We start from the raw sequence: 24,103 nt of genomic DNA on the forward strand, positions 1-24,103 counted from the left end.
TTCATCCCTCCCCTCTCGGTTGCCTTCCTCTTTCCCAAAGTCTGGAGTTCTGCCCGTTTACCACATCCCGGACAGGTCCACCCCCCCATTCTCAACATCTGTTCCCAGTCCTCTGTGCCCCTTTGCCCCTTTGCCACATGCCAGTGGCAGCTACCCGCCAGGACGCACACAGCACCGGCTCCGGCGCCGCCTGCCAAGCTGATCAAAGCGGGCAGCTGTCGAACGGATCTACGTGCCAGCTGTAGCCCCCCCCCCCCCCCCCCCCCTTGCGCGTGAATGGGAAAGGGGCCGAGGGATGGGAACAAAAATAACCATCCCAGCACCGTCAGTCACCGCGGTGCCATCCAGAAGAATGGGCCCGTCGGTCGGACGGCCGAAAGGCCGGTGGGATCGTCTCAGGCTGTTTTCACCAACAGCAAAGAGAATCAGCCGGTCGCAGATAGCGATCGTCGGGGGAGTTTAAAGGACAAAGGGACAAGGAAATGAAATTGATTTGATATTGTGGGTTTTCCTGTGAGACGCTCAGGATACGAGAGGGCATGACGAGTGGAATTAATCTGCATGTGGAGCACAAACAAGGTCGGGAGGTGTTTTACTGCCAAAGAGGGCACCTTTACTAAAAAGTAGTTAACAAGGACAACTGGGATGACTCACGGAAGTTCTTTTTAAGCTTAAAGTTTTTCAAGCTGTGTCCTTTGTAGGCGCCCGAGAGGTTGATGCCATAGTCACTGACCTGTGAATGCATGTGTAGCTGGTCTGGTCTCAAACGCCGCAAAGTCAGATCTGTGTTGTTTGTCTCAGCGTCCAACTCCAAACCAGCCAACTGCTGACTGGCTGGGTTCAATCTAAAGAAAAGAAAATGAGCAGATACTTAGTGTAGTAGTACTACCCGAAACAAATACACGTGTAAAGGAAACCCGCGTGTTAATCCGCAGCGTGTGTATGTAATAATTAGGCAATACGGTGTTGGTACCGACTTCAAAATAAGAGCCATGTTCCAGTATCAATAAATCTGACTAAATTAAAAATAATACATAATGACTGAATGCAAACTTTTTTTAGGACAAATTCCAATCGTGTGAATAAATCAAATATATTTTTAATTGCAAGGTTACAGGAAATTACTAGTTGCCCCTGAGAATGATGGCGGACACCCTGAGAGCATATCAGGACATTCTTATGAAGAATTAAAGATTACAAGCTATTTAAAGTCTCATATATGAGCCAATTTACTTCTTCCGGCCCACCTTCCCACTACTGTATTACCCTTCCACTGTTTCATGTTTAGTTAGATTTCTTGTGGATTTTCTAGCCCACAAACTAATCAGTTAGTGCATCTTCTATGTAGACAATCTTCTTGCAATTCTTGCCAGCGCCTGACCTTCGACCTCCATTTCAAGTGACAAGAGATTTCACATAAATGCATATTGTTTAATTATTAAAACATCCACTAATGTTGTTTCTGTTGTACTGCAGGAGACTCGTCTTTGCTCAGCCAGGCGAGCAGACTGTAACTCACTGGAGCTCCACTGTTTAATGCATTAATTCCCAGAGAGCTCCGTCTGAGTAGGATTAAAATACTTGGAAAGATGGCTAATAAATCATGCATTCTTGCATTGACGATGTTTCATATGAGCACATTAGATTGTTGCAGTAATTAAACCAAATCCTCCAATCACATAATAGCATTATTAATATTAATGTGACAATAAGGCTCTAACGGGATCTAGTGAGCAATAATTACCACCTCTCTTGTTTAAGCTGCTTTGTTACAGAAACTTCTTTGCCAAACAAGCAGATTCCTGCAGAGTATTACAGAAAGGGGATTGTTGGACTAATTAAAGCACCTCAGGGAGCCCAGAGCAACGTTATTGTTGGACCGGAGATGGTAGGGAGGGATATTAAGACAAAACTTGGGAGAGGAAAAGTTAGCACTTTCATTTGGGGAGAATTTGCACAGCCGCCACAACATACATACGGAAAACATCAAGGGATTGATATGTCAGTTATCACCTTTTCCTCAGAGGAAATGAGTGCACGGCTAGGACTCGCCCGTGCACCCAAAGGACAGAGACCACTCATTTGTGGTCTGATAACGGCACCCCGAGTTCAGGCAATTTCCCGTCTGGAAATATTAAAGGTTTGACAGATTGCTAAAATGAGCTGATTTCACACGATTAAATGACTCGCCCAGTCAGATATGATTTATAACCAGCAACAAGTGACAGCCATTGGAAAGGCGCCAATGTAAACCGAGCAGAATGTCTTCAATGGAACATCGAGGAAGCTTCAAGAATAATCGATGTGTGCGGCAACCCGCTGCTCAATCAAAGGAAAATGTGAAGCAACTAAAGGCTAATTACCTTTCATCCTTCATTTGCGGTTCTTAGTAACAGCTCAGCATGTTCACTGCAAACGTGTAACAACACAGCGGCTCCCTGCATGATCAATGCCTGTGATAAACAGTGATGCTGCGGCCCCGGCTGGATGGCGCTGAAGGCTTGAGGCACTAATGAGGCAGGTGTGGGTGTACAACAAGCTTTAAACGCGAGGCCAAGTGCTGCATATGAAAACACTTCAAGTAGTGGAATTGAATTTCTAATCAGTGTTTATGAAGTTCTGCGATGAGGCAGAAGTGATTCATCTGTATTAACTTTAAATATTTACAGCCTCAACCTACTATGAGAGGCCTTAACAACACGATTAAGTGAAGTAATACTCAGGGGAGGCAAACGTGTTATAAAAACTTTATTTAGAGTAAAACACGGCCATATTACACGTAGTGTGGTCAATCTATTTTACATACCTCAGGATAAGCGACACAGTTCTGCCATCATTGGAATCATTAAAAATCCTCACCATCACCATCGTCATCGTCGGTCTACAGTCCGAGGAGGTTATAGTAGTGTTCAGTCTCACAAGTTTTACAGGATAGCACATAGCACGACAACACGACGCAGTGAGGGACCAGTGCTAGTAGGCCAGTGGAAAAACCAACATGAAGCAATACTCGTCATAACGCCTCATCGGGCCACAGACCCACTGTGGTACAGTAATACATTTCCTTTCTTTTTTTTTTTTTTACTTGGCGTCTCCTTGTTGCAGTGTACACCAATACAGCAAGCTAAAGCTTAGGAAGCTAAACCAGGTTGTTCGTGTTCAGTTAATTATCACAACTGTTTTAAGCCAGTTTGAAAACCACAAAAACAAAAACTGTCTGTGAGTCTGAGGTAGCAAGGCAATCATGGCTTTCCTCTGATTTCTGGACAAATATCTTTAAAAAAAAAAGAAGAAAAAAAGATTTCTAACTAATGTCAGCGGGCCTCTTAAAAACCCAAATTCAGAACTACTTTTAGATTAAAATCTTTATTCTCCAAAAACGCCCTCTTTATACACAAACCCTCTTTCATTTATCAACTCTTATCTCGGTCTGACAAACTGTATAGGCACAGAAGGGGTAAAGTTTACATCAACAAATCGCCGTTGATCACAAAGTCCGCCGCCATATCAACGCTTTAAAGGGGAACTTGACATCGAGCATGCTACGAGAAACATTATCAAAGCAAAACGGAGGCTTGAAAAGTGACAAAAACAATCATCCTTCTGCCCGCTAGATGTTTTTACTCAGGAACTGTGCGTGCTCCCAAACATGGAAACCTGTGGCTACTCCCATCGACAAAGGAACCGCAGTGGAATGAAAACATATGTAACATGTTTGATCCTCGGTGAGGGCAGAACTTAAAGAACGAATCTCAAACCACTTGCTGAAAAAAAGAAATGAAAAGAAAAGCATATTTTTTTACTATACAAAGCCTCATCTGCATAACTAAACAAATCACCGACAAACCAGGTTCAGTTTACAATCTACAGTCCATCAAATGTACAGTTTGCATAGTACAAGACAAGGTGGTCAAAGCAGTTAAGTTGTCTGGTCCTGTGCGTCTTTGGGATCGGAGAGGGGGCGTCGGGGGAGGAGGGGGGGGGTGGTGTTTGTTTGGGACTCGTCGACCTCCAACCTTTGTGTCCACGCACACACGCGGCGCGCTCCGCAGCGAGTGTCCTCACAACGCCTGCAAAGCAGAGAACACAAACATTAAGTCGTCCTGTCGGATCGGACCTTCTGAAACGCAGCGGTGCAGTAGGTGTGGGGGCGGCGCGGGGGGGGGGGGGGGGGGGGGGGGGGGAAGGGGGGAGTTCTGGGTATTACTCCCTTTGAAATGTGCGGGAATATCGGATGTCCGAACATTGTAATCAAGTTTGAAAGCTGGTAAATGGGCTGCAGTCCCTGACGCCAGTAACAGCCCATTAGGCGCTCGCCGTGGAGGGGGAGGGAGGGAGGGGGTGATGCAGGGGAGATTTTAAAAACATCGCTGTCTTCTGAGAAGTGGAATGAGGCACTAAATACCAGTAAAAGAAGAATGAGGAGATGTAAGAGGTTTGCTTCACTGCGTCTCCTGAGTGTACTGAGAACACAGTGTGCAATAGAGAAGAGTCGAGCAGCACTTCAGCCACACGGTGGAAAATGCTGGAATGGGGGCGGCGCCATTAGTCGTAGCTTTCTCACAGGCCACCTAACGCGGAGGCCCGAGGCAGGCGGCCTTTGGTGACAGCAGCTGCGGTTACCTCCAAAATGGAGCCCTGCTTAAAGTTCTGGCACCTCGGGCCAACGAGTGGCACCTTCCAGAGCAGACGGGAATACCGACCGCGTTATAGGCGTGTTGTGGAGGAGCTTCGTCTTACCTGTGGTCTCGAGGAGAGGCTCGAAGCTGAGGAAGACAAAAACAAAAGAGCGGTTTAACACTTGATTTCACACACACACACACACACACACACACACACACACACACTCTGCAGTAACCAAACGGTTTCGTAATGCCGGCGCTCTTCTCTGCCGGATTGGAATGGATTTCTAACTAAAGTCTGCAAGTTTTGATTCTTAAATTCGAATACAATTTAAAGTCAGTGAGCTCCGACTCGCTATTCAAACCCTTTTTGCTTATTTCTCGATTTAATGAACATTCTCAGGGGGGGGGGGGATTCCTTCCGCTATAAAGATTAATGGGTTGCGCCGGGTTTTCCTGATCATATCGCACACCAAATTTAAATGATAACCAACAAAACCTTGAGGCTGTTTTAAAATCCGATGTGCTTGAAAAAGCAGAATGCAGTGCATAAACCTTGATAGTAATTATGGGAAAAGCACTCACACCACCTTTATATACAGGACTAGAGCTTCTGTATTCATGACCACAGCTGCTCAGCTGCACACACCAATACATGTGAAAATTCATCATCTACAAACAAAGTCCGATGACAGTACGAGTTAAAAAATAATACACAAATGCTGCGCAGCTAAACGTGAGGTGGGGAAATAGGACAAAGAAGACAAAAGCATCAACAAAAGCAGTGAGAGGACACATTTCTCCCTTCCTGATCCTGTTGGATTAATTGTTGCTGCGACATATGGCCGTGAACCTCGTAGGAGTAAGAAGAAGACGTCCTCTGTCCCGAGCCCCTCGCATCGGTACAGGAACCCCCACCCCAAAAAACTCATTATGTTAGATAGAGGGACGTGCGCTGCCTTTCTGCAGAGCGGCGTCCGTGTGGCGAAGCACAAATCTGCCTACAGGCGGTGAGAAGACACGGTGCGAGACGGGGGGGACAACTTACGACTGCATGCAGGGAAGGAGTTGTTAATCTGCTCCATCACGTCTGCCAGGTCAGAGCTGCTGTGGTGGGACTCCAGCATCTCGTCTGAACGAACACACACACACACACACACACACACACACACACACACACACACACACACACACACACACACACACACACACACACACACACACACACACACACACACACACACACACACACACACACCATCCTGCGCTTACACTTCATATCTTCATACATCAAGATCAATGGGAGTGTGTTGGTGTCGGAGTACGCGAGGTTCCTCGAGCTCGAGCTTCTCACCTGAGTTCTCAGCAAGTGGTCCTCTGTCTTGCACATTTAGAGAGGAGACTCCGTTCACCCTCGAGTCCATCTCCGGCTGCGAGAGAGAGAGAGACAGGACGGCAGAAAAACAAAACGCCATAATTATAAACAGCAGTTATTATTGTTATTATATTGAGATTCCTGGACTGCTGCCCATGAACGATTCAGATTGAACTCTTGACCCCCCAGCCGTCCAGATTCGAAAGACATCCCTCCGTCCACACTCATACGTGCTCTACAACAACGATGTACATTTTCTCCCGGGGGGGACAAGATATGTCTCGCACATCAACAGGTTTGCCGTCTACCACATTTGGAAGTCCCTCTCGACCCGAGGCGAATGTGTCTGACATCAGTGCGGCTGCCACGGTGAATGCTGATGACCCAGATTAATATGAGCAGCGTTTCCATTCACATTGTTCGGGTCAGGGCCTTGTGGGTGACAGATTGCCTCACTGTTCTCTTGGGTTTCTATTCGCTCACGCTCACGTCTGCACTTGGACTGTGGAATGCCTGTCGTGGCCCAAGATGCCCCGGGTATTAATGAAAAGGCCACTTTGGCCAAATGCAGAATAGAAAACTGCAGAGACACGCAGAGGATGATTCTCCATTAAGCTCCAAGTCGTAGTTTGCAGTCGACGTCTGACAAAAGCAATTTCTCAAACCAATGAAAATACATTATGTTGCCAGTACAAAAAAAAACATGCACAACAAAGCCGTATTCCCATCAGTCAATAATATTTAAGGATTGTGTCACTGACGGGCTGTGGACAGATCAATCGGGGAGAACGCGCTCCATCGCTTTCACGCACAGAGGAAAAAGCTTGACGTCTGGTGACATTTAAGGCAGATTCACACACTCGCTTTTCAACTGCAAATCAATGTCGCCTCATTCCCCTCCCCTCCCACGTCTCCCCCTCCCCCCTTTCTCCTCCTCCTCTGTCTCCTCCTCCTCCTCCTCCCGGTGGCGCTGGCGAAGGCTAAAATGTTGGAAACGTCTGTCGCGCGCCGGCGCCGTCCTGAGGCCCGTCTGAGAATAGCGAAGGTCAGCGCTCCGGGGGAGGGAATTTGGTGCGAGCCATCAGGCTGGCCGGGCGTATTATTCTGCACCGGGGGGTTGATGGAGAGACTTGTTGACGTATCGTCGGGACCCGGGGGACTCAAACGTCAGAAAACGCAAGTTCCTATTCAGTGTGGGGGAGTTTTAGTTATTGCAGGTGAGCGTCAACTAACGCTACAACGAACGCACAGGAGGTGATGATATTTGATGAGGAAAATTCTCCCGTTAACTCCTTGACACTTTGAATGAAGGAAGATTTATATTGGAGGGAAATCTCCAATATGGTGAAGGGACGCTGCATCTTTTTATTGTCAAATTGTTAATCTTCATCCATTAAAAATCTGCCGAGTCACGTCAGCTGGCTTCCTCTGGCCATATTTGTTGAGAGTTATTACTGTGCCTCTGCGGATACCAGAGAGCCAATATTGCTCCATCTGATTTGTTGGTTTGGCTTGAGGATTGGGCATTTCTGACTTTGCACAAACAATCCAACCTCAGCGAGCAATTAGTCCGGCCATAAACAAATCTGAGAGGTATTGATAGGAGGACTGCAGACAAATGCTGGACTGCTGGGTGGAATGGAAATCATGTGATTAGGATTTCATCTGAATGTTGAACAGGTTTTGTTATACACACGCACAAAAACTATAACTAAAAATTAAATGAGTCTGCGCGTTTGCATACAAATCTATGTGGAGGTTAATTGGGGGAAAAGAAAATAAAAATAAAAAGATCCTTTCAGAGTTATTTAAATAAATCATCGTGATAATTAAAGGACATTTTGTTTTGGCGTTGGCGTTTTTTAAATGTTTTTTTTTCTCGATTCTGTGGCACTGGAAGCTGGTGTGAGTGAGTCTGTGAACTGTGATTATTGCTCCAACAATAGACTAAGACAAACAAACAGCCCACAATAAAGACACAAATCATCAGCCAGAAAGATACGCAATCTCTGAAAAAAAACGTTACTTGTCCAGCAGTACTTTCAAATGTCACATACTAAACGCATAATTACAGCTTACAAATGCTACCGACTCACTTTAATATCACGGAACTGTGATTAAGCTCCAGGTTTGACGTCCTTTTCCATTAGAGCACAGTTAGCGACGTTCATGTGGTTTTCTGTCTGCTAACCAGCAGAAAGAGCAACCGGTCTCTCTGTTAACGGCCTCTTCACGGCTGCAGTTCGAATCCATTTAAAACAATTCCGCTTTGCAGTTGTCCGAAACTGCCCCGAGGACTCAGCGCCCGCGTGATGTACGAGCCTTCGACTACCCACCCTCCTCTCAGCCGTAGCCCGTAGCTTATTGGAGGGGGGGGGGGGGGGGGAGGGAAAACTACCCGACGGATTAGTGCAAGTGTCCCGTCACCTGGTGCAGCAGCTGTCGGAGGCGATGGAGCTGCGACTCCAGCTGTTTGTTGTGTTCCTCCAGGATGTGCATGCGGGCCTCCAGCCGGCCCTTGTGCTGCCGCAGCAGCTTGGCCTCGGCTAGAAGATCGGCTTCATCCGGACCCTCGGGGTCCCAGGGGCTTCCAGCGGGGGCCCCTCGCTGGCCGTGCTGCTCCCTTAGCTGCTCGTACTCCTTCTGTAGGCTCCTGGGAAAGAAGAGGAGGGGGGGGGGAACAAATCTGTCACACCCAAAAGGTCAAAGAAGTGATGGGATTATACACTGTAAGGAGAGGAAGCAATAGAACAACGCAAAACTAGAGGATTGCAAGTAAGAGTCCTGCATTCTAAAGGTGACTCAAGTAAATTAGGTAATTTGATACAAATATCAGAGGTTGAAGTAGAAAAAAGGCACCTGTGACAAATCGTACCACTATTGTGATTGGATTACTACTACTGATGCGTTAATGTGCATTAATGTAGAACACATTAAGTTGATTTCTGTAAATTCACCATTAACTCCAGATTGTAGATAAAGGTAATGGAGTAAAAAGTACAGTAGAGAAGGATACAATTCAATTAAGTCGAAGAGCTGATTTCCATTGTGATCCTGATACACCTGTTTCCGGTGTTTATTTCTATATTTGTCATCCATCTCAGGGTCAAGGAAGAGGTTGTAGTCATTAGTCCCCACATAAAGTACAAAGGAGAAGGACAGAGCGGTCCTTCACTGCCAAGTTGAGTCTGTATATTTATACATGTTCGAGCGCTTTACTTGATGAACGTTGAGGTCAGTATATACATGTACATGGGAATAATTCCATCTCTCAACTGTATGTAAACTATCTGTGCATGTATTATTAGCATAAAGTATATTTAAACAAGAATTCATACGTATGTGTGCATGCACAGTATTACTAAATACAGTATATGTAGTAACGCGTACATTTTTATCCTGCAGGTTATCTCCTTCTGCTTTAACGGTTGATTATTTTACATTCGTGTTTAGCAGTAAGAAGGTGTGTTGTATTCCTCGGCGGCTTGTATAAATAGATCAGAGGACTGTTCCTGAGAGCGGGGCTTTTATGTTATTATTAGATATATCTTTGCCTTTTTTTCATGCCGCGAAAAATAATTGTCTCAAACTACAAAAAACAACAACTACATTTTATTATAAACCGAGCTTCGAAAACCTCCTTAACTCGGCTTTCTGCCGTCTCAGTGAAATACTTTGATTATATCGTCGATATATACAAACACAACAACCCCCCCTGCGCGCGCCAAATCTCTGGCACGACTCCCGCCTCACGCTTTCGCTCTCTCTAAGCCGCTGTGCTTTACTCGAGTTGGCATTCATGAGCCGGGCAGTAAAGCTCTCCTCTCTGCTCCTCAGAGTGCCCGTATGTGTGCAGAGGCACCACTGCAACAATAGGTGGTGGAGTGGCTCCGTCTGCAGCCTCCAGGCCGCCTGCATTTAGTGATCAAAGCGGGGGACGGACCTGGCGTGCGAGACTGACTCGAGGTAGGAAAAGCGCCCGGATGTCTTTGTATTGGATGCAACAATTGCCTTTGAAAAATGTTCAAGTTCCATTAAGCAGATATTGCCACACTTGGGTATAAATAAGTTCAAAATTCGCCCAATTTTACCATTTCACAATTTTCCAGCGCAGGTCACATTTCGCGTACATTCTCACCGTCTCAATCGACCTCTTTGGTCAGCGACGTTCTTATTCCTGCGGCCTTACCTCTGCTCCTCCTCGAGACGAACGATGATCCGCTCCAGCTCCCCCCGTTCCTCCCTCTCTACGGCCTGCAGGATCTGAGCAGGACTCTGGGGCTGGCTGCTGGGGGGGGAGCCCTCCCCCCCCAGCGTCTGACAGTACTGCAGGATCAGGGCGTGCTCGTCGTCCCTGTGGAGGTGAGTGACGGGAGTTATGTGACGAGGCGTGAGCAGAGACATCTCGTCCCCTCTCGACGGTTTATGTACTGTCCATAATCATATGGAAACGTCAGCAACACTGTGATGAATTTGTGGATATTACAGATTACAGATTACAGCGATCAGTGTGTAAATTGACCCGCAGCCTAAGGCGATTAATCATCTTTTTTTAAAATACAAATACATACGACAGCTTGGAAAAAACGTAATCCAAACAAAAGACTGTGCTTGCTGCCGTGATATGTGCGATCTTCAGCTATTGTGGGTCTGCTGCGGCGTAAGTTCCACAACACACGGTGGAATGTGCGAGTCCCTCCCATCGGATACCGGGAATGAAGGAGGGCCGTGTGGAGATGGAGGGAGCAGAGGAGAGACGAGGCCTGGCTGACAGACGGAAAGATATGGAGGCAGAGAAGGAGAAATGGCTGCTGTTGTGTGTGTGTGTGTGTGTGTGTGTGTGTGTGCGTGTCAATCTCTTTGTGTGCTATCTGGGTGATCTGAAAGGGGCTGGCAGGTCTTGCCGAAGCCCAGCTGTCACCGTCATTGTGAAAACAACCTTGAGCCTTGACGACTAAAACCAGACAGCCACACCAGCACAAAACAACATGGCAACATGTTATTTAATAATCCTTTCCATCGCTAGGGAGACTTTAATTTTCAGTGTCGGTTTGACAACTGGAAATTAAGTTTGTCTGAGAAAGTTGAGGCGCACGGTGACTCAACGTGTGGTTTCCTGTTGTTAGGTGTCGACTCGGTTTTAGTATTTTTATTCGTGGTTCCAGCATCTGAAATATCCATGCTGTTATTCTTTGGCGTCAACATCCTGCAGGTATGTCATATTAAAATGAATATATATATATGAGACTCATGGTCTGCTTGTATATAAAGTATTAAAATCTGAGAACCCTGTTTGTTATGACCACATGTAACTGATTATAGCATAACATGGCTGCAACAAAAGACAACGCACTGACCAACAATTTAACCAGATGATCAAAAAGATGAGGCGATGATCAGCGATCTGAAGTGTCATTAATGATCCGTCTTTGTGCAGAAAACGACAGAAAGGTCGTGAATAGAAACAGCTGAAACCTCGGCCGTACTTCGCTCAATCGGTGACGTCCAGGCACGGCGGCTCGGCACCTTTGGAAAAACGCGGCGACTGGCTGTGAACTGGGTTCACAGACTCTTATCAAGGCCAGGCCATAAAAAGAGTGCATAATCCCCGGCTATAATGAGGAAGTTAATCGAATGCGATCCGGAGGGCGGGCTTGCAAACTGAAATGTCTCAGGTTTTTACACACGACACACCCCCGAATTCCACCAGAGGAGACAATCAATGGGTGTCGCAAAACGATTCAGAACGAGACGATTACACTATTTCAGGAGCGAGGATTGGGCCGAACGGATGGACATGAAAGGTACAGAATGCTGCGTTCACCTCTTTTTACATAAAAGGAACAGAATCCCGAGGGGGGCTTTTTTTTTAATCGTTAACCAGCCTGAGGTTCCCGTAAGTTGAGGGAGTGCACGATTTCTGTCGAGTTGCACCGAGAGGCACAAATTATGAAAGACACACGAATTAAACTTTCCATACGGGGAACTCATTGAAGTACATTTTATTCCACTGCTTTATTTGATGCAACCAGCAGCTCATCCAGAGATATCCAAATGTTCCTCATGCAGTATTTTTATTATGCGTCTGACTTTTACAGTATTTCTGAAAGCTCTAACCGAACATCCCTCATGTGACGGCACATACAGTATATATATATACACACGTAGTATATATATACACGTACTTATTCATCTATTTCCCTCTTGTGGGGACGTGCAGCCACTTCCCGCTGTCGCAACATGCAGCGGCAAACCAACACACACTCACACACACACACACACACACGTGCACGCGCATTTAAAACGTGGATTTGCTGCAGCAAGGCAGACGGGGATGATGAAGAAAGGCTTCGTTCTCGTGGAGAAACTTGACAACCGGTGGCATTATTGTCTGCCGGGCCGGGGGGACCAGGGTCCCGCGCGGAGACAAGAGAGAGACAAGCTACTCGGGTCCTTGGCAACAGGAAGCTGCATCAGGACATTATGGCTGACGGCGGGAGCCCAGAGGACAGCGCGAAGGGGATCATTACACGCAGAGATGAGAACTACAGGAAGCTGAGCAGGCTCACGAACCACCTGCTCTGGAACACCGGGAGCAGAGAGGAAGCGCAGCGAAAGGACGGCATAATGTGGATAATCGTGCTGAATGCCGAGGATATGAGCTACATACGAGCATCTCATCCATCCGACAACAACAGCCAACGAAACACGAATCAAGCTGCTCTTCTCAAGCAAGAAATGATGAGAGATAGAAAAGTATTTCATTGCTCCGTTCCGGTGAGATGTTTAAACCTTCCTCCCTTTTGGGACGGATCACAGAAAAGTCCAGGTGTGTCGTGTATGTAGCTCTGTGCTTAGTGTTCAATCCAAAGGATTTCTGGCCCCAAAGGTAAAACATGAGTAGGCCACAAATAAGAAACATAAAAGGCAGAGGGAGAGGAGGGGGGGGGGGGGGGGGAGTTATGATGAAAGCAGGTTTAAAAAGAATCGGGTGGTGAAATTAAAGGGAGAATGAGAAATAAAGGAGCAAAGTATCAAAAGGCACAAACAAAGGGACAGCACTGTGGGAACCACTGGAGAGGGAGAGATAACCAAACAATAAAGCCGGACGAAAAGCAAAAGCAGAGAGGAGACTCTCGCTCCTCTGTGACGTCCCGAGGCGTCGAGGACAATGCGGTGCTTCGGCTCGAGGTCAGAGGAAATGGGCAACATCGACTTTGTAATTCAGGATTCCCTTTAAGGTAAAAGCAACACAGGACAACAATTATTCAAGCGCTGAAACCACCTAGTGTGCGCGCACACACACACACAGACAAACTCACACAGTATCTCTAGAGCTTTCTCACATACACAAACTTTTACATTTAATTATTGACATCAGTGCAAAGCTTGCAGCTCAGTGTTTGCAGGCAGGAAGCGATCAGAAAGTACAAGCCGAAAGCCAAACATGCATGTAATTGGCAAACGCAGTCATCCATGTTGCACTGCATGTTTTCATGAGCTCAAACACTGTCAAGAAGACACCTTCTGCTATCGCACTCAGCACCGAGATCATTTCTCATTTGCTTATGTGTGTGTGTGTGTCCTTCACACACACACACACACACACACACACACACACACACACACACACACACACACACACACACACACACACACACACACACACACACACACACACACATAATCAGAGCGGTGTAATAGTCAAAGAGTGAGTAAGTGAATTATTCTTTACCGCCTACAGCGAATTATTAGAAATCAAGCGGGCTGTAATGATGAAAAATGACTTGTTTTGTTTCTGAAAATCAGAATTTCTTTTGTTCAAAAAACAGGTGTACATTTCAATATGTTAATCATCCTGCACCCAACCAACAAATAACCAACAGACTAATTGGATGTTAGCCTGTTTGTTTTTGTTTTCTGCACAGTTTGATAAGTTACAAAGTATAAAAGTGTATAACGAGTCCTAAGCCCTCTGTGATGAGAGCATCGTTATTCATTTTATGTATTAAAATAACCAAAACGTACGCACACTCTGTTGCACGCTGATGAGCATGAAGTCGTTCTTGGCAAAACTGTGTGCATAGTTATCAAAATAGTGACTGTTGTTTTGCGGTAAAGTTGAAGGAAAAGCCTCCATGTGTGAGACTTATGGGAAAGAGTCAGTGAAGAACCACGATTATGTTCTGAATGTGTCCTGGTGGGTTTATTCCCTCTGATGTTGAAGCCATTAGCCGTCATCAAAGCATCATCTCCCTCACGTCATCAGCGTGTGTGCGTGTACGAGCATCAGTGTTATTTTGGAGCTGCCAAAGAAAGGAATAATAACGGCATCCTCTCTTAAATAAGAGCACAAAGCAGTGAGGAGGAGTGAGAATAATGCGTTTGTGCCACATTACAAACGCTCCAAGAGGAACATGAATCCACCTCGTGCTCACCACCACATTTTTGTCTTTCCGTTCCACGTTGTATTAATCAGTTGAAAAGCGAAGATAACTTTTTGGGGGGAGGTGGGGGGACTGCAGGGGTGGAGGAGGGTGGAGCTGTGGTCCACACAACACCGGCACGTCAGCAGGGGACGCAACCTACAACAGAACCAAGCCTGATGCTCCATTTCATCTTCACTCAAGCTCCTCTGCGCTCCCGTGGGCCTCACTGTTGTGCTGTAATACTCCTTTTTGAGATTTTTCTATTTAAAAATCCCCAAACTTGTTCTTCCTTTAGATGCCATACAGGGAACTGCTTCTCTCTACAGTTTACAACTACTACTAGTACATTTTAGGCTTTGTGCTACCTGGAATTGTTGCAAATGAGCCTATATTCTGCCTAATTTAAAGCTAATCTTTAAAAGTAAAATGATGATCCCTGATCTGGAAAATATCTACAAGTGTCTCATCAAAGCAGGCGCTCGGAGCGGAAAGGGATGAAAGCGTGTGCCTGTATGTGCGCGTTTCGGTTTGAACGCACACATTAGTGTAACCGTGAGTTCAAAGGGCGTTTGAACCTACGGAGCTCGTTCCCTCCCGATGGGGATCTCACTCAGGGAGGAATCACCTCATAGGCCCCCCCCTTTTATTGTGATTTCTTCTTTGCCCACGTCCCCATGTCCTCTGATGGAAGATAACGGGTCGTTATCAGACATCCGCAAAACCAATCACTCCCAGTTCTCATTGTTGGCTCTCTAATCCATTACGTTCTCACAAAAGCCCAGACCGTCGCGCTGAATTCAACCACGTCTCATTGTCTTTTTTACCCCTTAATCCACACGTATTCTACTCTCTCTAAGCCATTCTCAGTTTCCTCTCTCTGGGGTCTCTCGCTCTCTCAATTTCTTTACAGCAATGCTCAGTGTTTCCTCTACCATTATAACGGGGGTTTGAAACCTGTAAGAAAAAGGTGAATTGAAGGAAACATAGAAACAAACACACAAAGGTCGAAATGGTGACTTACATGCTGCCTGTGGCTGAGCTGCTGTCGGTGGGCAGCGAGCCGTTGGAGCGCTCCATCTGGGCCAACCTGAGGAGGAAAACCCCCGTCAGCGGTGGTGACTTAAATGACCACATCAAAAAACGTCAAACGCGGCCGTCATCTCGTCAAAAATGCAGAGCAACCGCGTCAACAGCGCGCGCATTTTTACCAAAGATTTATCCTTTCAGCCACATGTTCGGAGACGTTTGAGGTGTGTGAGGCTGCGTGCAGACGGAGCAGCCATGCCAGCGAGGCCAGTGACATCTAAGGATGTATTTCTATATGCCGAATGTAGCGGAGAGGAGGATTAAGAACACGATCCACACACTAAACTTTAGGATGAAATTCAATGTGCACAGAGAGATACTTAAAAAGTTATTCTGCCCGGGGGTGAAACCTCATCACTGTGTGCATTTTTCCATGCAAATCTATAAGCTACGCTCTAATCTTCAATGTCGGCGTCTATATTTCAGGGGAAATAGTAATTCCACGAGGCTCCTGTCTGTGTCATTGCTGATAAAACAATGCGAGCGGAAGCGCTGAGCGAAGGTTAATGGCGTGTGACCGATGAAAGGTTACAGGCCAGACAGAGCAGCAGCAGCAGAGGAGCCTTTATGATCGAAGCCTTTCAAGGAAGGACGACGGGTTCCGTTTCGGCAAAAGTAACCCTGCTGCCATTTAGAGAAGATAAGCGTTGGACGGAGAAGAGATTCGTTCAAGAGGCAAAGTGGGATTTGTGACCATTTGCAATCCTAATACTCACTTATCTTAACGCTCAACGCGACGTATCCATTTTCAGTTTGCTGATGTCGGCGATATTTAAGTGCAGATCGCACACTATGTACACGAATGGCAACTACACAGCAGGATCGTTAGGAGGAGGAGGAGGCTGAAAACAGCTGCAGGGTGCGAGCGGCTGCCCGAGTTCACTCACTTTGACATTTAACGTCTTAGATCACCACATGATAGAGACAAGATATATGAAGTGCACATATGGTTTTCTATCTTATAATGTTAAGTTATAATGCTGAACAGTCTACTGAAATCTAGTGGTAGTTGCCATAACAAGACTTTAGTTACACTTTGGGGAGGATCCGTTGCTACAGATTCCTGCCGTGAGAGAAATACAAATGGCGGTCAGATGTTCTGGTGCTGTCTGAGAGGAAGCTGGAGAAGCTGTTTTTGATCCTCTCATTTGCATGTAATTACGTGGTGAAAGAGATCTCAAAGTTCTCATTTTTTGTAGTAAACTTTCTTTCTGTCGGAGTAATGTGCCGTAAATAAAGGAAGTCCATGTTCCCTCAATATGCAAAAATGTTCTTTTGTACAACGTGCTTTGTTTTTTGTTGAACCTCGTTACACATTACAGTGTAATTATAATAAATAATTATTTCCTCAAAAAGCTCAGGGGCCACAAACAAAGACATCCTCCATCTGTGTGATTCTCTGGAAGCTTTCCAGTCGACAGTAAACAATTCTTTATTTGTTTTTCTTTAACCGTTATACTACATTATTACACTCTTTTAAGAGTGGATTAGTATAATTTAAATGTGCTACATCTACATGCAGGTAGGAGGTCTTTCTGTGTGTGGGTTTGTGGCTTCTGTGATAAGATGCGTACCTGATGGCATACTGCTCTATCCGGGAGTGGGTGTCATCATGAGAGAGCTGGGGTGACTGGGACAGCCTGGAAATGAATGGAGCGATGGAGATGAATGAGATTCTGCATGCTCACACAACCTCGTTAACACACAGCGATTCACAGGCACATGCCAACTCACTCGCGCACACACACACACTCTCAGACTCTAATGGCCCCTCACAACATCACCTAGAAAACAAATGTGATGATCCTAGAGGGAGCAATAGGAGAGCGGGATGATCTACGGTGCGGTTGCATGTTTTTGGACGGCCGCTGCTGGGATGAGAAACCTGATTTCTCTAGAGAGGAGCGGGTGACGGCGAGGAGGGAAGTGGGTGAGCTTTTAGTCTGCATGTTCAACCAGTGGACCATGCAGACGAGTGAGCGGGCAGGCAGCATGCAGCGCATTCATGGCTTAGTGGGATTGGGGACTTAAGGGGGGAAGTGAGTGAGGAGACAAGGGAGCAAACGAGGTGTCGTTAAAAGGCATTCCGGTCCGGAGACGAGGTGTTGCTGCTGGTGCCGTAGATACTCACTCGTACTGCTCCGGACACATGCTGATGAGGGTGACGGGACTGCAAGAGAATCGGAGGGAGGGAGGGAGGGAAGTTTAGGTACCACAACACATTTCAGGGTCCAAAACACAGCAGATGGAGGAAGAAGTGGAAGGAACGTCTGAGTGGCCTGAGTCCACGGGGAGCCCGCACATGGGAGGCAGTCACAGATACACACACCGCATGTGGCTATGACTGCTCCCCCCCCCCCCTGACGTTACAACAAACCTGCATCAAAATAGGCTTGTGACACAGGAGGAAAGATCCAGATGTGCATGTGGACTTCTCAGTAATGTACCCAGATATGTCGGTGTGTGTGTTTGTGAAAGCTCGTAAAGACAAATCATAGATTGTGCCTGTTGGCTTTGCTGCAGTAACACACATTTAATTTAAAGTTTTGTTTTGTTTTTAAACAGGACATTATTTCCTAAATTCATGCGCCGTTGTTATTTGTTTCAAGCTGGCTCTACTGAAATAAAATGCGGGCAAAAGACGTACATAATCTGTTTTGCTGTTAATTAGCTGTTGGGTATATTATGTTATAAAAAGGTGCAGTGCGTGAGTGCATGCATCAGTTGATGAAGCTGGTATTAATTAGAGATTTGGGAAACAAAATGTGGAAAGCCAGGATGCTGGAGGCCCCGCGTCTTGGAAGTGCTTTAAAGGTACTGGTTCTTGGTCCATGATACATGAGACGCAGAGCATTACTTGTTATTTGTAACCAAATGGGATTCTCTTATCTAAAGAATCGTTTACACAGAGGAAGCTTGATAGAAATTGGTAAGATAAGGTTGAGGTCGGCATATTTTTGCCTCATGCTTTCGTTCCTGTATTAAAGCAGGGAAATTTAAAAGCAAGCCCGTGTCTCGGTGGTTCCGTTTCTCACAGCGGGGCTGCTAGTGTAGTCCCGCTTCTGTCGCTGCGAGGCAAATTTCCAACGTAGCGGGGGATTCAGACGAAAAAAAAGAGAAAGAAAAGAAACAGCGAAAAGAACAAGGGATCGGGGTCGGCAGGGCAGACTGAGCTAAGTACGCAGGGAGGTCGCCTCGTCGCTCAGGAGAAAAGTCCGTCTGCTCATTTGGTTTTTCGGCAGTGTGGTTTCAGTTCTAGTGAAGGCAGAAAACAAGCTGCTGCGACAGAGAAGGAGAATAAGGAAATAGGACAAAAAGCGGAATGGAAGGAAAGGTGACCAAAGGAAAGGGAGGGAGGGGAGAAATCCCGTCAGCTCGGGAGACTGACAAATGTGGCTGCTGTAATGGTTTGTGTTTAATGGAAGGTTTGTACCTGTTAAAGTGCAACGAGAAGTGAGCAGACCAGACCTCTGGTCACGTTTCCCTTCCACTGGTATTGTGTGAAAAGTCTGACTACTGCAGATCATCATTAGTCCATCTATGACGATGAGTAGCTTCATTTTTATTTCCCCACCTACAAACGGTTGCTTTTCAATGACAATGTGGTGTAAGGAATCAACCTAGTTGCTCTGATAAGAATAAAAAATAGCCAATGTTTTTGCTAAAGATTCTCCTCCTCTGTCGGGGATGAGGGACAATCGGAGATGCTGACACCTTAACGGCGGTTAAAGGCTGAGAGGAGAACACATGTTTTATGTGGAGCCTCAGGCTTATATGCTGTATGCCGACACAAAGCACAGCTACATATAAACATGCAAACAGAAAAACTAATGTTAGGATTAAGGAATACTCGGCTCACAACAAAAAATTAAGTATTTTCCGTTTCAGTAAAGTACATTGGGGCATAATCAAACAAAAAAAAAAGACAAATTTAGACAGTAATTTTCAAATCCAAATTAAGACCGATCAGCCACGGCGAGATCCACTTGTTCTGGTTATGTAGTGTAACAAGCAAGAGCCACCACTGAGTGGGAAACCATTAAAGGGGCTCTTTCACATTATCAAACATAGCTGTGACGAATCAAAATCCCATCTGCCGTGAAAAGAAGCAGAGGTACAAGTGGAACACAAGGGAGTGGGCGGTGCTTAGCGCGCTCAAAGCGGAAAGAAACAGCGGGTGCAATAAAAAAAAATCTAATTTTCTCTTCTGCTGCTGCAGTATTTAAAAATATCACCTTCTTGCCATTCAAATTGGTCCCTTAAAATTGTCAAAACGGTACACAGCAGCACGTACATGTGTTTGTTTTTTTCAATTGACTGATTTATCATTGTTTGATGAGACATAAATATCAAGGTGAAAGCATCCGTTATAATCTGTACATTCATGCATTTCAAACATGGACCGTGTTCCAATTACAGAAATATCCACATTCATTTAGGTCACATGCATTTCAGTGACACAGAGATGGCAAAAGCTCCTTAAATGGGATAATGAGTCTGAAGGAATGCCGCGTTTCCAAACTCGGGTCTCAGTTTTGAGCCATATCCAAGAAAGCGAAGAGCAAACAATACCACATTCAGGCTAATTACACATCGAGCTGTGCATCGTGTACTCGAGTCTGTGGCTACATGCCCACAGTCCACAGGGGACAGCTAATACAGCGTCCTAAACTTCTTAAGTCTCCTTCTTTTAGCCTTTAAGAGACATTTATCAAGCAGGCATCTCAGCAAGAGTCATTTTTCAGAGAGGAAGGGCCGTGAAAATATGAAGCAAGGTGGGAGGTGAGGGTGAGGATGGCCGGGATGGGAGGGAGGAAGGAGGGAGTGTAATCCATCTGAGAAGTGACTGTGTGCGGCTGGATGTCGGGGAAAATCTATCTTGTGTGAACGAGTGAGGCATTGTCAGGTGTTTTTTTGCTGCTAACAAGATGCAAAACTACATTGTTGAGAAGTTAAGAGTCCGAGCGGGAAACATGTGACGGGCAGAGAAAAAGGAAACCGTAAATAGATTAATGGATTAAGTGTAAGAGAAATATCCGAAAAATGTACAAAGGAGTTTCTGAGCGCACAAAGTGAGTGGGCTGGTATTCCAAAGGGCCACAACTCAGGAAAAAAAACACTCCGACGGGGAGGATGAGGAGCTCGCCTGAGGCGTCTGCATAATGTGGGCCGGGTTGAATGGCTCTCCACGGGGGGATTTAAAGCAGGGACATAAATCAGACGCAGCGAGGCAGGTACTGCAGAGGGAAGATCTACGGTGTAGCAGCGGCAACCACGACGCGCAAAAAAACACATTCACTAAGTGGGAAATAAACATGTGTGTGTGTGTGTGGTGATGGTACCTGAGGCCGTTTGGCAAGAGGATACATTTAAACAGGCACTTTATCACGTCACAGAAGGCACTCAAGTTGTATCTTGAGAGGTCAATGAAATGTAATATTTGAAGGTATTTCAAGTTCGAGTTCAGTTTTATCCAGCAGCCAAAGATAACATCCCTTTCACTGTGACTTAAGAACAGCAGGGGAAGCATTGTGATGACAGGGGTTTGAACGTTCTTCAGCTAATTACATTCCAGTGTTACTTACGTCTCCATGTTGTCGCCCTCCAGAACCGTCTGGACCGGTAGGTAACCGAGCCGAGGGTGTTTGGCGAAGTACTTCTTCGATCGGAACTTGTTCTTCAGCACTTTGGTGAAATCGCGCATGTCCTCCCCTGATGTCGTCTGCAGTACGAGAGACGGAGGGAGAGAGGATGTTATTCATTGCAGAGTGTTTGTGTGTGTGTGCGTCTGTGTGGAGGAGAGAAAGTGTTTTGTTAATTAGATACTTAGCAGAGGAGTTTCTCCTGCAGAAGGGGTTTCTGCCTCGCGAGCAAACAACAAATTACAACAACGGTGTGACCGGAGGGGGAGAAAATCCCTTGTCAGAGCAGTCGCACAACCACGGCTTAACACACACACACACACACACACACACACACACAAATGTACAGCTCCCACAGTCGATGGAGGGACGTATATGGAGAGACTCTATCGAGCTCACTTGGCTTATTAACTAATTCTCGCGATTTACGGCGGTGGCTTGATTAAAACAACAGCAGTTACTGAACAATTAAAAGCTGGAGAAGAAGTTAATTCCTGCCTGTGCGCTTTTCGGCTTCTTGTGTAGTTTTAAGCTTTCGTTCCTTTGAAAATGTGTGTACATACAAGGACGGATAAGGGGAGAGAGAATGGGGGGGTGGTTATAATGTGTGCATCATAACCACAAGGCAATCACAAGGCACCCACGGATAATTCATTTTGACATCTCCGCTCAGGAAAGGTAAAAAACATGCAGCTTCTCCAGCAATGAAAATTCCCATTGGAAGTGTAAAAATGTGTGTCGCTCCCATAAAAGTGAAAACCTAATGAAAAAAAGAAATATTGCGGCAATAAAGTACAGAAAAGTGCAGAAAAAAAGAGAAGGAATCTTATTAAACTCACGAACCACTATCAGTCTTTAAATCTCAACAAGATCTTTGTATTGGAGAATCATTCGTACAACACAATCATTTCAAAGGTATAAAATTGAAAGGCATTTGGTTTGGGGAGAGGGGGGATTACACATGAGGCTGATGCTTTCAGAACAAACAGAGGGATTCAAAATGTCCCGATAAGTGGATTCAGGTGAGGTTTCATTTGGTTTTTCGCAGGTGTTTGGCAGGTACAACATTTGGGCCTCAAATACATCCAACAGCCCTCTAGTCTCTTGCAGTTCAATAAAGATGTGTTAAGTTTCGGTGTTAATTTTAGCGTCTCGTCGAGCGTTTCCGAGGTTTTTCTTGCTTTTGTTCTACAGGCCTTCCCGTATCGATCTGATGGTGCTGAATGCTTTAAGGAAAGTGTGAGTAGAAGATAAGCTGTTGCACACGTCTGTGATTCTTGGCACAGCGAAGCCAGCTGTCGTCAATAATTTGCTGGTATTTGGCTCTATTTGCGGCTCCTTTTCTCCTTGTTTGTGTCGAAAGGCCTGCGGACGGTACGATGCTCTCACAGCCATTCTTTAAAAGAGCGGCGTCGGTAAGTTAAAGTATTAATATAATTTGGATTACGTCTAACTGTACTTTAGGGTAGTTTTTATTTGAATTGGGAATAACATTAGCGGTGCACCAACAGGACTTGTACATGGGCCGATACACAGCACTGACCTGAGACCCGTTTTGAATTAATTAACTGTAGTGCTCGTTGCACAGCATGCAGCTTATGTTAACCAAACCTTTCTCACTCTGAAACAAAATGTGACATAGAAATACACAGACAGAAATGCATTGAATCGTTATGTCTTAAAATAACGCTATCCAATACCAGATAGACCTACAACAACCGCTAATCCAGCTAACTGGGTCTGTATCCAAACAATATCTATATCAGTATCACCCAATGCGGAAAAAGTTGTTGGGAATGTGAATTCCTCTCTCAAAGCAGTTTATCTCCTCCTTTTATGGTAAAGCAGCAGAACAGTAAACTCCCGAGTGACTAACGCACCCTGCAGCTACGTAATAATCTTTACACAGCATTTTAAGTGTTTGTTGCTGCAAAACAGATAACCTTTTTCCAAGTTGTTGCAGGCAGCTGCTCGGCAAACTCGGCTCAGGGAAGAGTGATCGCTGCTCCCCGCAGCTCCTCTGCGAGAGTCAATATCCATCCCATTTGCAAAATTGAAAAAGCAAATTAAACGGCAGAATTGAGAAACCTCTCCAGTTGAGTCACTCAAAAGTTTGACGCTGGGCATTATTGGGACGAGTTGCCCCACAAGTGCGCGATACTAATTGAGAAAGAGGCCGATGTTCAATTTCCCCAAGCTCCCCATTCTGTAATATTCTTCTCTCTGCGCAGCCGTAAAGTGGAATATTGCTTTCTGGCAGAAATCATAAAAAGACCTCAGAGAGCCACAAGCATTTCACCTTTTGTTCATGAAAAGTCAAATTAAACCAGCGCTCCGTCGGGAGGGTTGGAACGAGTCGGAGGGATCTACTGAATGCGCAGTAGGAGGTGAAGGCAAGAGGAAGGAGTGAGGTCAACCACCATTCATCACAGTGATGGGATACACATCTGTTCACATCTGTTGTTGGGCACAACACCATGAGGCCAAGTGGTTTTCTGAGCCTTGAACCCGTTTGATCTCCAGAGTCCTGACAGGCCTTGGTGGGCTGTCGGATGGAAAACGGTGCAGCATTAAACAAGTCGGGGTGATAGATGGAGTTTGGAGGCTTATCCGACCCCCAAAAAGAAGCACAGCTCTATGTCATATTACGAGTGGGGATTTTACAACTTGTCAAAGTGTTTTGACCCCTTGTTGCTTCCCGACAGTGCAAAACTACCATCGTGTTGCAAAACGACCCGCAGTGCCTGTGAACTAGCAAACCCTTGACAGCCGACTTTGAAAAACTTCAGTACGAGATTGCGAATGAATGTGTGTCGCCAACTCACCGGCGTGCAGTACTCCACCATGGGGTAGTTGAGCTTGTGGCCCTTGGCGGTTCGCCCAGAGAAGAAGCAGCTCTGACACACGTCGTAGTTGAAATGCTTCAGACTGCGATACCTAGAGAGAGAA

General features: G+C 45.8%; 1 protein-coding gene across 1 annotated transcript in view; it reads right to left on the reverse strand.

Moving 5' to 3' along the window:
- Window positions 1-2,735: 2,735 nt before the first annotated feature.
- The window catches only part of utrn (utrophin), a 125,988-nt gene continuing 104,620 nt past the window's right edge, over window positions 2,736-24,103 (reverse strand). Inside the window, exons 69-79 of the mRNA XM_040159944.2 lie at window positions 23,980-24,091; window positions 21,098-21,234; window positions 17,644-17,682; window positions 17,087-17,152; window positions 15,448-15,513; window positions 10,187-10,351; window positions 8,425-8,650; window positions 5,977-6,052; window positions 5,671-5,754; window positions 4,741-4,766; window positions 2,736-4,070 (exon numbers count right to left, since the gene is read on the reverse strand). Coding sequence (XP_040015878.2) covers window positions 4,062-4,070; window positions 4,741-4,766; window positions 5,671-5,754; window positions 5,977-6,052; window positions 8,425-8,650; window positions 10,187-10,351; window positions 15,448-15,513; window positions 17,087-17,152; window positions 17,644-17,682; window positions 21,098-21,234; window positions 23,980-24,091 — 1,006 coding nt within the window. The 3' untranslated portion in view covers window positions 2,736-4,061. The remainder of the gene's footprint in view (window positions 4,071-4,740; window positions 4,767-5,670; window positions 5,755-5,976; window positions 6,053-8,424; window positions 8,651-10,186; window positions 10,352-15,447; window positions 15,514-17,086; window positions 17,153-17,643; window positions 17,683-21,097; window positions 21,235-23,979; window positions 24,092-24,103) is intronic.

Source organism: Gasterosteus aculeatus, chromosome 18 (genome assembly GCF_964276395.1).
Source record: "Gasterosteus aculeatus chromosome 18, fGasAcu3.hap1.1, whole genome shotgun sequence".
Taxonomy (NCBI): Eukaryota; Metazoa; Chordata; class Actinopteri; order Perciformes; family Gasterosteidae; genus Gasterosteus; species Gasterosteus aculeatus.